General features: G+C 43.0%; 1 protein-coding gene across 2 annotated transcripts; it reads right to left on the bottom strand.

Moving 5' to 3' along the window:
* Positions 1 to 331: 331 nt before the first annotated feature.
* Positions 332 to 12,977, bottom strand: LOC130174606 (la-related protein 4). 2 transcript variants are annotated; one of them, XM_056384587.1, is made up of 17 exons: positions 12,344 to 12,977; positions 9,848 to 9,965; positions 9,274 to 9,432; positions 8,697 to 8,781; positions 8,454 to 8,590; positions 8,262 to 8,365; positions 8,065 to 8,175; positions 7,910 to 7,963; positions 7,601 to 7,810; positions 7,004 to 7,107; positions 6,422 to 6,463; positions 4,271 to 4,507; positions 4,086 to 4,140; positions 3,820 to 3,978; positions 3,550 to 3,689; positions 3,238 to 3,442; positions 332 to 2,908 (listed from the first exon to the last, which is right to left on the bottom strand). In XM_056384587.1, exons 1-17 carry the CDS (start codon positions 12,458 to 12,460, stop codon positions 2,516 to 2,518), a joined length of 2,430 nt encoding a protein of 809 aa, XP_056240562.1. In that variant the 5' UTR covers positions 12,461 to 12,977; the 3' UTR covers positions 332 to 2,515. The 2 variants fall into 2 exon arrangements, with proteins under 2 accessions (XP_056240562.1, XP_056240563.1); XM_056384588.1 differs by lacking the exon at positions 6,422 to 6,463 and having other exon boundaries at positions 12,344 to 12,976.
* Between the last annotated feature and the right edge of the window lie 18 nt (positions 12,978 to 12,995).

The following is a 12,995-nucleotide window of genomic DNA, read 5'->3' as shown; positions in this document are numbered from 1 at the left end:
AACCAGCCAATGTAGGGGTTAGTGATAAACAGGCTTAAAACTCACAGAACTGTAAGAAACCCAACTAAACCAAAATGGCACTGTCAAATTTGAGACCCAAAACTACATTTTTGCTTTATTTCATCTATTACTGACTTTATAACTTTTTCATTTTTGTAGGTCTCTTTGCACTATATGTCTACTTGAAACACACATCACACATGGATGCAGACTAAAGGCAGAAATTACATTCAAAACAAGACAGTCGGAATCCAACCTGACACTGCAACCCAGATGTGTGTCGTCTGAGCACAAAACACAAGATAGCAGAAAGAAATGTGACGCTGGAAAGCCAAATCAAAATAATTTATTTTTGGTGACATTTCATACAGTTCTAGGATTGTGTCTCAAACACTTGGCTGATCCATTACTATATTTCCTTTTGCCACCCCAACCCAAATTAACAGAAAATAACCCAAACATAGGGGGGGGGGGGTGCAATTCCCATAGGTATTAGCAAGCCTGTCAACATCAACCATATGCTTCTAAAATGATTTCACCTTACTGATGAGTAAGATTCTTTTTAAAAACAAGTTAGTGCATTTATTTAATTAAACTAAATCACTAGCTGCTCATACTCATTAATGAAAAAGAATTAACAGCCCCAGTGATTGGTTACTCGTTTACTGCATTACTAAACCCAAAGTCAATGCATCAAGTATTTTCTCTCAGCTGACATCTCGAACAGTATATAAATGTCATATGCGTGATTTTATTTTGCCAATGCGATTTCACACAACTTTGGGGAAACCAGCCTACCAAGATTGGGAGAAAAGCGTTGCGCATCAGAATTAAAATAAATAACTTTAAAAAGCAATACATACAGTGAGTCAAACTTCAAATTCTAAGTCAACCTGTTTGTTTTTCCAAAATTAAAAAAGGAAAGAAAGAAAAAAACAAAGAAAAAAAAAAACAACAAAAAACAAAAACGGCAAACTCACCCTAAAAGCACAAAACAATCTGGTGGATACCTGCTGTCAAAGCCTCCCTCTGTAAATTCAGAACTAGAACAATTACATTCTCCCACACACATTTCTAGTGAAGGGTTATTACAATATAGCATAGGCAACTACACTGCTACAGCTTCTTCAAAATCCAGTTTCACTGGGCCAAAAGTTTCCCCAAGACTACATTATTTAGCAGACCTCGTCAATAAAAATCAAAACTTTATTCTAGCACACTATGATCGTAGGCAGCTGGCACATAGCACGTGAAAAATGTTCCAATTCTCTTTATACCCACGACTCGGCTGCCAAATATTATGTAGCTATCATCCTTAACTAACAGCACTCCTCAGTCTATTTTTTGACACTATGCCATTGTTAAGAACAATTCACAGATATAAGCTTAACCTGGATATCCTGTGATGATGTAGAAAAGCCAAACCTCACCTAAACCATCAGGCGCACTGAACAGTCATATCTTACCATTAACCTATTTGTTTTTTTTCTCATGAAATACATCACCCTAATACCCAAACAAACATGTAAACAGAGAACCTGACTGATTATCAACATGACAATAATCTGAATCCATTGGAGTGGGTACACCCAAAACTTTTCAGATAGATAGCAAAGATAAAACTTAACATGAAAAACTTTGGACCAGGCTAGCAGATTCACCTTGGCTAACAGGCCAGTGAGCACCCCAAAGTGGATTTCGGCTTCAAACAAAACCACACATCTGACTGCGGCATACAACGGTTTCTGATATCTGACTGTTACAGTTGTAGCCAATCATGAACCAGGATCAAAATACCACCATAGAACACATTTCATTAATATACATTAGAAGACCACACTGTCCAGTTTCAGGACAATGATTCTTAATCTCTGATGTAAAAATCAAAAATCATCCATTTCATTACATCAGTGCAACAGCACACTGTAGCACTTCAATCATTTTGTTTAACAATCAATGCATACACAGACATCAGTCAACCCTTCAGTCATACTTGCAACCCTAAGCACACGAAAAGAAAAAAACAACAAAAAACTGATGTCTCATTGCGTGTTAGTGATATCTTTGTATATGTACATGACAAATATGCATGTTCTTTTCTTCTTAGTGCATATTGTTCTTGCAGACCAACATCTATTCTTTAAAATCAAAAAAAAAAAAAAAAAAAAAGGTAGAGGGCCATTTACGCGGCCCAGCATCCCACCTCTCCCTAGCAGAGCATAAATGAGATGGCCTCCAGGTAAATCGCACTTAAATTCTGTTAAGCATAATGCTGGAGGCCAAAACAAGATTTTTGTCTCCTTTTCAAATCACTCGTCAAAGTTCTTCAGGTGTCATTTTGCCCATTAGTCCTGGATGTCCCGGTCTTATTGTCGTTTTAAAAGCTTTTCATTGGACAAGTTCCAGGGGGGAAGGTGGCTACCATAATGTTGTTGCTTTTATGTAATTCATTTTTATATAATTATATATATCCATGTATATATTCATACATCTTTTTTCTATTCATATCAAGTTTTTACTTTGGCGATACTGGTGGGATATTCTGCTCTTTGCCAGTGTGCCTGTAGCCTCCCTGGGGGGAGCTGCGTCGGGCCGGAGGCGGGCGCCTCTGGTCCCGGAACTTGAGGCCCCCGCTGCCTCTGGGGCCATTGCTGCGGTAGTAGCCTTGAGAGTCACGTTCACGTGGTGGCCGGCTCTCCTTGCATTCCCACCCCCCCTCCCTGTCGTGGCCTTTCTCATGCTTGTCTCCAGGACCGCTGCTGGAGCCTGGCTCCTCGGCCTTGTTCACGCGCAGCTCACGCAACGGCTGGCCCGATGCGGTGCCGGAGGAAGCTGGAGCAGGGGCCGCAGGAGGAGGGTCCTTGGGTGGTCGCTGGCACACCTCTGCGTAGCTGAGTTTACGTGGCTCCTGAACAGAGGCAGAAAAAAGAGCAGTTTTAAAAGACGTAGCGCACAATCCCATTTATACATTCATTTTCGCGATTCCTCTTGTGAAACCCTCAGATCTCATAATCTTAACGCTCATTGGGATGGGAGTGACTGTTCTGGACGTGTGGTGGGAAAGGTCAGAGAGGGGAAAAAAAAGACAGAATCGGAAGGAGAGTGACAGATAGAGAGGAGAGAGAGAACCACAGCCAGTCAGTGCACTACCTCACTTCCCTCTATGCGCAAAAGAGCTCATCATCGGGGCAACTATGCTTAAAAGTCCGCCATCATTGCAAAGAACCAGATTCTCACCTGTGCAGGGGTGGGGATAGTGGCTGCAGCAGGGGCCGGCGTGCTTGGTGTCACTGGCGTGGAGGCAGCAGTGGGCTGAGGCCTGGAGCTAGGCAAAGGCTGTGTGGAAGGGGAGGCGTTGACAGTAGTCTGAACAGGTGGACGTGGAGTCGCTTTAGGAGCTGGGACCTCTGCCCGTTCAACCCTCTTCTCCTGACGAGGGATGCTGTCAGAACAACAGTTTCAGACATACAAGTTAATATTCTAAGTTTAACACAGTGATTTGAGTCCTAAATATCCTGAATTAAATTGTAACTACTGATAAAGTCGTACCCAGGGGCCGAGGGTCCAAGTGGTTGTGTAGCAGATTTTGCTGCTGCCGGGGCAGGACTTGAGACAACCACAGCCTCCTCTGTAACTGAGGCTTGGCCTGAACTTTGACTCACAGTGGCTTCTTTATTGGCTTGTTCTGTCTATAAAAAAAAAAAACAAAAACAAACAAGAAGGCATGTACGTTACATCTCCTCTGAAGTCATCCTCTCAACAATCCTTTCAGTGCAATATATCCGAGAGATTTAGAAACTATTAGTCTCGGTTTCTTACCTTGTCCCTGTACAAACCGCGTACAACATCTGACATTCGGTTTTCTAGCACTGGCTCTCCCTGTGTACTGACCACGCAGCCAGGAAGAGGTGGGAAGTTGGTGGCAGCCAGGTCAAACTTGGGTGGAGAAACCTTGACCTCTGCTAGCGGCACAGGCCTCTGATCAAGGAAATTGGAAATGGGACCAACAAACAGAAAAATCACAAGATGGTTCAAGTTTTAAACACAACAACAAGGTTTTCTGACAACATGAAATCGCCACTTACCGTAATCCGTTCGTCGTCTCGCCTCCTCCGTGTTCCTCTGTAGGTTGTGCCCCGTCTGAAATGCAATCAAATTATCCATCAACAGCGACCCCATTTCAGTCAAGTGTCACTGATCCAATCACAGCCCATGAGCAGCCGCCATTACAGTCACGCACAAATCAGACAGCAGCTAAAAACAGGTTTACCTTCCGCGTCCAGACATGCCACTGTCATCGCTTGGGTCCAAAGAGGAGGAAGAGGAGGAGAGATGTGAAAACGCCATGCTGAGGTCAGAGACGGTCTGGACTGGGTTAGTGGTGGCGGCGGCGGCAACAGGAGCAGGAGCCTGATGGCTGCGCAGTCCAGTCAGACTCTCCAAGGCGACAGGAGTTATGGACGCTGGGGTCACCTCGCTCGTCCTCACCTGGGGCTTCACATGGTTTCTGTTGCAGTGGACAACAGGTAACAATGAGCAAGGCCAATATTTTGAAAAAATAAACCTAAGTCATAGAAGCAACCAGTGTTTCCTGTACGGCCTTTTGCTTGTGGGGATGATACATTTTTAATAAACTTCAGGAAGTGCGACACTGACCATACTGGTGGTTTTCACACATAAGCCCATTCACTGAAAATGCATATACTTTCCATAACTACCTGACATTTTTTAATCTTCAATATTGAAATTGTTTCATAGGTATTCATTCAAATTTAAGATTCTTCTGAAGGGTGTAGTCTACCCTCATTGATATAAGTGTAGACAAAATAATAGAAAGGCCTATAATTCAGCACCACAACAAGCTGCGGCCTGTAAATTGATCATAAAGTTGAATCAACATCTCTGAAACAATTTCAACACAAACTGAAATGAATAACCTTCATGAAGGAAGGATTTTATCTCAGGACTGTTGGATTATATCAACATTTATTTTGGCTTGGTGCGCTGAACAAACTGAGCATGTTTTAGGTTAGGTTACTGTCAGGTGGTAATGCATTTACAAGCATAAATTACATTATGTTTTAGGTAACCTTCCCAAACCTTTTCAATAATACATGTGTGAACACTCTTAATATCTTAATGCTATAGAAACTGTTCAGCAGCCACTACAGTTCTGCAAATCCAGTTTAATGGGTTATAACATGTTAAATCACTGTATGGTCCTGGAAGTGGAGCTTGTGTTTGCATAGGGAAAACTGCACTGTAATCACTGTGGTTATGGGAACTAGAACAGACTGTAATAAGCCCCCTGTAAGTCCCTCAACAATTTTTAGCTAATGGAAGATGAAACAGCTAAATGAGTTTAAAGGAAACACTGGTGGCACCAATTGAAAACTTGACAGTTTGCAGGAGCAATGAGACAGCATGCGGTGTCCTCGGGGTAAATGTATAGACATGCAGGGGTTTTCAACTACATCTGTGCTCATGATTGGTTGAAGCAGTGAAGACTATTATGTCAGACTGTACTATATGTTTGATAATCTGCAACCAATCATAAACTCATTGAATAGTCATTGTAAGAGTTAGACTAATATTCTCAATGAACCACAAATAAAACTTTGAGGCAGATTCTGTTTGTCAAAAACCTGTGATTGACATGGATTGATCTACTCATGAGTCTTTGACCCTCAGATCTCATAATCTGAACGCTCATTGGGAGGGGGTGAAGCACCTGACTTTGGGGAGGAAGAAGAAAGAGAGAGAGAGAGAGAAAGAGAGAGAGAGAAATGATAGAAAGAGGAAAAGATAAAGAGGAGAAAGACGGAATCAAAGCCAGTTACCCCACTCCCTGGTTTCCCTCTATGCGCATCATGATCTCATCACCGGGTCTGACTTGGGAATAGTACTGTGCGATAACTCTTTGTGAAGCTGCTTTTTCACAAGATTTAAAGTGTACCCATTAAAGCTTGAGAGCCGACATAGACCCAGCTTCAAACTGTCAGCAGCTCTTTGTTATGGCATATGGTAATACAATCACCAACAAGGAAAGCAGCAGTAAAACAAGGAATAAAACAATGAACAAATCAAGTGGATGGTTAGTTGTCATGGAGAGAAACTGTTACATGTAATAATGGAAATGCAAAGAGGATATTTTTTAAGCCAAGGTGATGATAACTGGGAAAGCCAATTGCTAAGATGCTGCCATTTAGTAGGCAAGCCTACATTTATCAAATGACATGACAAATCCAGGATGTCCATTACCTGGCAACAAGCATTTATCACACTGATGAAAAGGATTATGGCTATTAAAGTCTGACTGGCAGAAGGCATGGGCCCTGTTATGGATTTAGTCATTTGCTGCTGCAGTATGGTAAGAGATGAGGGTAGCGATGAAGCTTATTGTACAGTATAACAGTGGTACCTGAAGGCATTTATTACATTCTTTCTTGAATAGAGGGGGACACTGTGGGGACAGTAAGAAGACAGGGAGTGAAGAACAGTTCCCTGGTTGGGTTACATTTTTAGACAAAACTTTATCGCAGATGATCTAATGTTCAATGTTTAACTTCATGCAAACAATGAGACAAGTGGTAAAACATTTGAATAAGAATATGTTTAGCACACTTAAAAAAGAAAAAGAAACTCTCAAATTAACAAATGTCATCTGTATGCCTCCGCTTACCAGGCAAGTTGCAGTTTACATCCACATCTGTCCAGACTCATAATATATGTAGTAAAGATTTTCAATAAAAGGTTTCAAGCATATGTTGTCATAATTAGCATATGGAATCTTAGGTTATCGCCAAAAATGTGATTTGTGAGGTCAGTGACCTATGACCATTAAACTCTAATCAGTTCATCCTTGAGTCAAAGTGAACGTTTGTGCCAATTTTGAAGAAATTCCCTCAAGGCGTTACTGAGATATCGCGTTCGTGAGAATGGATGGACAACCCGAAAACGCCACGGTTGTCGCCGGCACAGAGGAATAAAAAGAAGTCCTTACCGATTTCTGTTGAATTGGCGGGTGATGTTAAGAGAGCTGGAGCCGGTTTTGTAGTGTCCAGCAGAACCAAATCCATTCACAAAGCTGCTGTTGGGGAACGGAGCCTGCACAAGGAAAAAAGGCAGAATTAACAAAACCTATTTCATGCAGTTATTTACTCAGAGCCTCCCACAAAGATGTGAAAATAATTTTGAAGTATTATTTCCTCTGTAAGTTTGCTCTGGATGCTTAACTGCTTTGGAAAAATACAGAATATTGAGACCAACTTCTTATGCAAAATATTGTGTGTTAATGTCTACAGACGAAGGACTCATTTGAATTCACTCAACGGACTTCCCTACAGACACCACAACAAACAAGGCGGTGATGACTAATAAACAATACTGCAGGTGTTTTGGTTTTTTTTGTGAGATGAGACACCAACTACTGCTGGCGCACAACATGTGGTTTTTTAGGTCAATTTCTTGCATCAGATTTATGTATTGAATTCTGACTATGCACAGAGACAAAATCAACTGCAACTGCAGGAACACGACGGGTGGATTTCAGAGCAGGTTTGTGTAGCTGCGTAACCGTGTTGAGTACAGTGTGTCTCACCAGAGGAGTTTCAAAATATGGTGTGGGCGATGGCGTCCAGGTGGGAGGTACGATGCCGTAGACTGGGTACTGCTGCTGGGGGTAGACGTGCTGCATGTAGAGCGGGGAGCTGTACTGGGACTGGCTCTGGGACTGCTGAGCGTACAGGGTGCTGTCCATGCTACGGTAGCCATTCTTTGCAAAGAATGTGTTGATGGCCTTTATCCTGGCCTATCAGTGGCAAAGAAGAAAGACAACGTTTAAAATGAGGAAAATGACATGACAAACAGGTGTTTCCAAACGGACAATAGGAGTTTTAATTTGACTCACCATGATGGGTTTTCCCTGAAATGTTTTGACTTCCTCTCTCAAATACTTGTACGCCTGGGGGAGCGTAAGAGAGAATCATAAGGCGATTCGCGGTGCAACATTTCAAGAGAAAACTCCTGACAATGTGACGGAAAATGAAATTTGAGCGGCAGTACCTGTTGAGCATCCGTGTCTGATTGGAATGTGATGTACCAGTTGTTGTTGTGTGCAAACTCAACACTTATCACCTTTGGACAGTTGTCATTTTTGAACAGTGACTCCACTTCCTGTGAATTAGACAAACAAAAGTCTCACACTTTACCTAAACAACGATTTGATGATTCCAAACGCATTCGGTTTTCACCGTCTTTACCTCAACAGGTGTGGTTTCGGGGACCTCCCTCAGGATGATAATGCAGCGCTTGTGATTAGGACGCACTTTCTCCCCTTTCTCGTCCACTTGTACCATAGGAGAGGCTGAGGGAAATTCATGGTGTTAAAATCTGGATGCAGCACAGATGTATGCAACTCGTTTAACATGCACCATTCTGAACTTTTCACTTACATCTCAACACATCCAGGATGAGGTCCATGTCAGTGGTGAGGACCTTGATGCCCTCCATGCTAGCTATAGTCCAAATGGGGACAAACTGGTCACTGTCCATCTGGGACATCAGGTACAAATCCTTCGAGAGGTTTTCTCTAAACACACACAAATACATGCAGATTAGCCTTCTCTTGACTTGGAAAATAAAAAGTCCACTCAAATTCCAGTGATTCAAGGTGCTTTGAGTGCTTTGCCTAATACCTTGAGAAATAAAATTCCAGCTCTTTCTTCAGAGAGTCTCGTAGATTCTCAGAGGAAATCGGCTGTTCTTCAGCTTTGGAATCCCCTGGGAACCAAAAACAAGTTGAAGTGAAAGACGTAAGGCTTTACCAGACAGGGAAGACCTGATGAAAGATGCAGTTGAGTTGCATTGTGGGTAGTGTAGGAGCCAGTGTTTCTGGAGTTTGACCTTTTGAGGGAATGGTCTTTTGTGAGGTCACAACTCGCCTGAGCAGGTCAAACAAGGGTAAATGTGTGTTGATTACACCAAGGTCAGACACAGGGTTTGTTTGCGTGGTACATGAAAGTGAAGTTGAGCCATGTGGCATAGTGAGCCAGCAGTCTGCAGGTTTTCATTCATTTCAACTAAAGACCTCCTGCCGAGGTGATCAGTCAGTAGGAAAAACCAAGACTGTTTAAGGTATTACAGTAAACCTTAAAGTTGTGCTCAAACTTTAGATTATTAAAAAATGAATCAATGTATTGAAAACCAAATAATCCTGAGTTGCAGCCACAGCTGGTGTGTGGAGACGACTGCATGTGATGTGACGTGACTGACCTGAGGTCCCTGTAGTGGACTCGGCGGGGGAAAAGCCCAACTCTGGAGGGTCCATTCCATTTACTGCTATCTCAGCTGTTGCTGTGGAGCTGCTGTCATCCAGGGCTGTGAATCCCACAGTGTACTGCTTGCACCCAGCAGACGAAGGCTCAGAATAACCTGCGCACAAGGTAAAGAGTTTCATTCAGAACCAACGGACCGCCCAATTTCTGGACCTGCTTCACCTCGCCTGTTTTCAAAGTCCATCCATACATTTCCATAGTGCTGTGGTTGTAAATTAATCAAGTTTAGATGTTTGTAGATGTTGTCAAGGAAAGCATAAAAACTAAAAAAAAAAAAAAAAAAAAAAAAAAATCAAGATCTTAAGGCAAAATTTCATTATAGCATGAGAATAACTGTTACAGCAGGTGTCAAATGGGAAAAAAGTTAGTATTTATATCAATAGACATGGATATGATAATGTCCACTTTTCCAAAAGACATAGTTTTTTCGCACTTCAAAGCTGTAAATTGTAATAAAATAAGTTAGGACTTTTTAATGGATATTGAATTCGGCTGATAGAAGTGTATCTCACCCTCACTCATGTCTGAGGGGGGCCAATGAGGGCTGTTGGTAACAGCCTCGCTGGGGGCCACAGGCATCTCCTGCCACACCTTGGCATTTGGGTTCAAACCGGCGCCCTTAGAGGTGACCTTCAGGGTAAAAACAGCAGGATCAGGAGAGCACAACTCATATCAGCAAGATCAGAATTATGTTTGCATTTTCGCTCAAACATTTCAAACATACACAGGGACAAGGAAAATTGCAGATAATATTGTGCATGTAAAGCTGTCAGTTATTTACATCAGACTGCTGCAGTTTGACAGTTTATTTATATCTGAACAGCCCTGAATGTGATTAATATGCTGCATCTACAGTTTAGACCTACACTACGCTGCATATCATGTATTTAATTTTCACACTGATTTACCTCAGATTTGCTATATCCTCTCTGCTTGGCATTTTACTCAATCCCAGACTGTTGTCAGAAGTTTTTGAAAAAAGTCTGAGCTGTTAAGTAGGAAGTACCAAGCATCTTCAATTTCTTAAAATTAACAAAATATCTATTATGTGAGATTCAATGGCTATAGGAGAACTATGGCTATCAAGGTGAAAACCTGAGGGCAACTTAATAACCTCATGTAATTACAGCAATTGACTTGGAAAATCAATAAACAATAAGACATTAAGTCACTTAATGGCAAGTATATTAATCTCACAATAAAACTAAAACAATAACCAGTTAATATTTAAATTGTTACACTTATGTGAACAGCATCAAATGCAAATCATCTCCCTCAAGTACTGAGAGTTTGTCTAGAACTCAAGATCAAATTTTACCTTTTGTTTTAAAGTAAACATTACATCTGTTCTGCATGTGCGATGGCACGTCTGCTTTAACAAAGCCAGCAACATACATGAAAAAAAAAAAAAAAAAAAAATCAGACGGTTTAACAAGGAAACTGTGGTCCCCTACAAAGTGCCATGGGTTACTGAGAGCACAACGGTTATAGCCAATCACCACACGTTCTGACTTGACCAATTACTTTAACCTTATATTGTGGGGGCGCTGAATGAAATCACCTGGCGTACTGTTGTAGTGGATGGCGGGAACACCTGCATACCACTGGGCTTCCATGGCAAATAATTGGAAAACAGAGAAGTACAATGAAAAGTGCCTACATAGGGCCCCATGATCCCCTGTTAACAAAAGAGGCTATTACCCTGTTAGCTTCAAGGAGGAGAATGATTATTAAGGCTTTGTCTAACCAAAATGTCTGTAGTAATAAAACATGGATACAACTGAGTAAAACAACCAACTAACATAATGCTGAGAGTATTTTATGTTACTTTCAACAACATTTTACATTTTTGTTGTGCATTATTCAACGATTTGCTTGGTCTCTATATCAGAGGAGCTGTGGACTGGCAGGAGAAATCCTGACCCTGCAAAGATCTGTGGCCAAGAATAGATCACGTACAGTACATATTAAAGAGGCACATAGAAACTGATGGGAACTAACTGTGGATTGTGTTTTTATACTAAAAGGGATGCTTTAATTTTGAAACGTCAGTAACTATCAAATGTACCAGCTCCTTCTTTTGACATTGTCACTCTCCACCTGCTAATAGATCCACTCCCTTTTTTTTGCAAAAGCACCGGGCCTGACAAGAACAGCTGCCAGTCACAATACGCCTGAAGTCACCTCTCTTCACCAGCTAGACAAGAAAGGATGTGTCCAATGGTTAGGCCTCCGTATCATTCAAATGAGCACGAACATTTATGCGCCGTGCAACTTGACACATGGTTACAATGCATGCTTCTGTGTTACAGGCCGTAGCAAGCCAAGTAATGTCAGCTGACTGCGCTGCGCAGCACAGGCCAGGTATTTGCAACGCATGTCACTGCGCTAGCTAGGTTAGCTAGCAGCGCGATTAGCTAACCGATAACAGGCTGAATGAACGTTCATCCTTCGGCCAATAACTGAAGCATCGATCACGTACAGATTTGAAAAAAAAAAACAACTCATCCCATACTTGCACTGGCACTGACGTCCCTCTACAGCTGTATCATAACTTAACTAATAAGCTAATGATTACTCAGCAAACTACTTAATGAGCTTGCTGGTCACAGTAGCTAAGCTAACGTTAGCCATGTATCTGAAGGAGCTGCAGTGGAGATCCGGCTGATGGCGAGCGACTCAAATAATCTGCCTGCAAGTTAGTAGTTGTGCAAGTGCTGCCGTATGTCCTGTGTTTTTGTTTGATAATCAACATCACCTCACGATTAACCGCTATCAGAAAGTGATTACGCAAATAGTCACAAAGTCGAACCCGTGCCGAGACTTACTATCTTTAATCATGCCTTGTTTGGGTTAAATTTAGCTGCTGCTTAATAAATATCGCTGCTCACGTTTGGGGGGGGGGGGGGGGGGGGGGCGGGGGGCGTTCTGTGCTAACAGGTTTCCACTGAGCGGCAGTCGCTTAGCCAGTTAGCGTTAGCTCGGTAGCTAAAGAAGGCCTCACTCACCATGCCGCCTGACCCTCCCTCGCTCCCCAGCGGAGCCTCGTCCTTCCCACCGGTCTTCGGTCCCGGATCAGCCTCCTCCTGCAGCAGCGGCGGCTCCCCGCTCTGGTCTGAACTCATCAGCCGCTCCTGACTCACTTCCACCCCGTCGCGTTCTCCCGGCCCCCGCCTGCCACCACCACCTCCTCTTTCGGAAACACCGGCTGTATTCAGCAGTCAGTCTGGTCTTCTCCAGTCGGACTGGATCGGCCAGCAGCGCACTCAAACTAGCTACTAGCTAGCTAACCGGCTAGCAGGTACGCTACAGAAGGAGGCTAGCGACCTAGCGTGCTATGAATCAACGAAGCGGGCTAACGGTAGCTAGCTCAATGAATCAAACCTGCACGCCGAGACACTAATGGTAGAAGCGATGCCAAACCATGACTCTTCTTACACTACAGTCCCCGCTGGCGTTTCACCGAATATTACACCACACACCGGGTTCGTGAGGCGCATTCCTAACCGGGCGACCGGAGCGGACACTGGGGACACGCACCTCTCCTCAGCGCAGGCACACAGTCCGCCGACGTCCCGGCTGCCACCGCGAGTTCTCGGTGACCTCTGCAGAAACCATTTCCTTTTCCTTTTCCTTTTCCGGACCCGCACTGTAGTTTTC

The sequence above is a fragment of the Seriola aureovittata genome, chromosome 9, assembly GCF_021018895.1.
Source record: "Seriola aureovittata isolate HTS-2021-v1 ecotype China chromosome 9, ASM2101889v1, whole genome shotgun sequence".
Classification (NCBI taxonomy): domain Eukaryota; kingdom Metazoa; phylum Chordata; class Actinopteri; order Carangiformes; family Carangidae; genus Seriola; species Seriola aureovittata.
The sequence above is the reverse complement of the archived record's forward strand: the minus strand, read 5'-3'. Positions and strand labels throughout refer to the sequence as shown.

What these genes read in the sequence shown, in the direction of transcription:
- LOC130174606 (XM_056384587.1), bottom strand. Translation starts at nt 12,460, where the DNA reads ATGAGTTCAGACCAGAGCGGGGAGCCGCCGCTGCTGCAGGAGGAGGCT. An exon ending in CCCCTCAGACATGAGTGAGG is followed by an intron (nt 9,433 to 9,847) that starts GTGAGATACACT and finishes CCTTGTGCGCAG; the next exon opens with GTTATTCTGAGCCTTCGTCT. An exon ending in GCGGTTTGTACAGGGACAAG is followed by an intron (nt 3,690 to 3,819) that starts GTAAGAAACCGA and finishes TTTTTTTTATAG; the next exon opens with ACAGAACAAGCCAATAAAGA.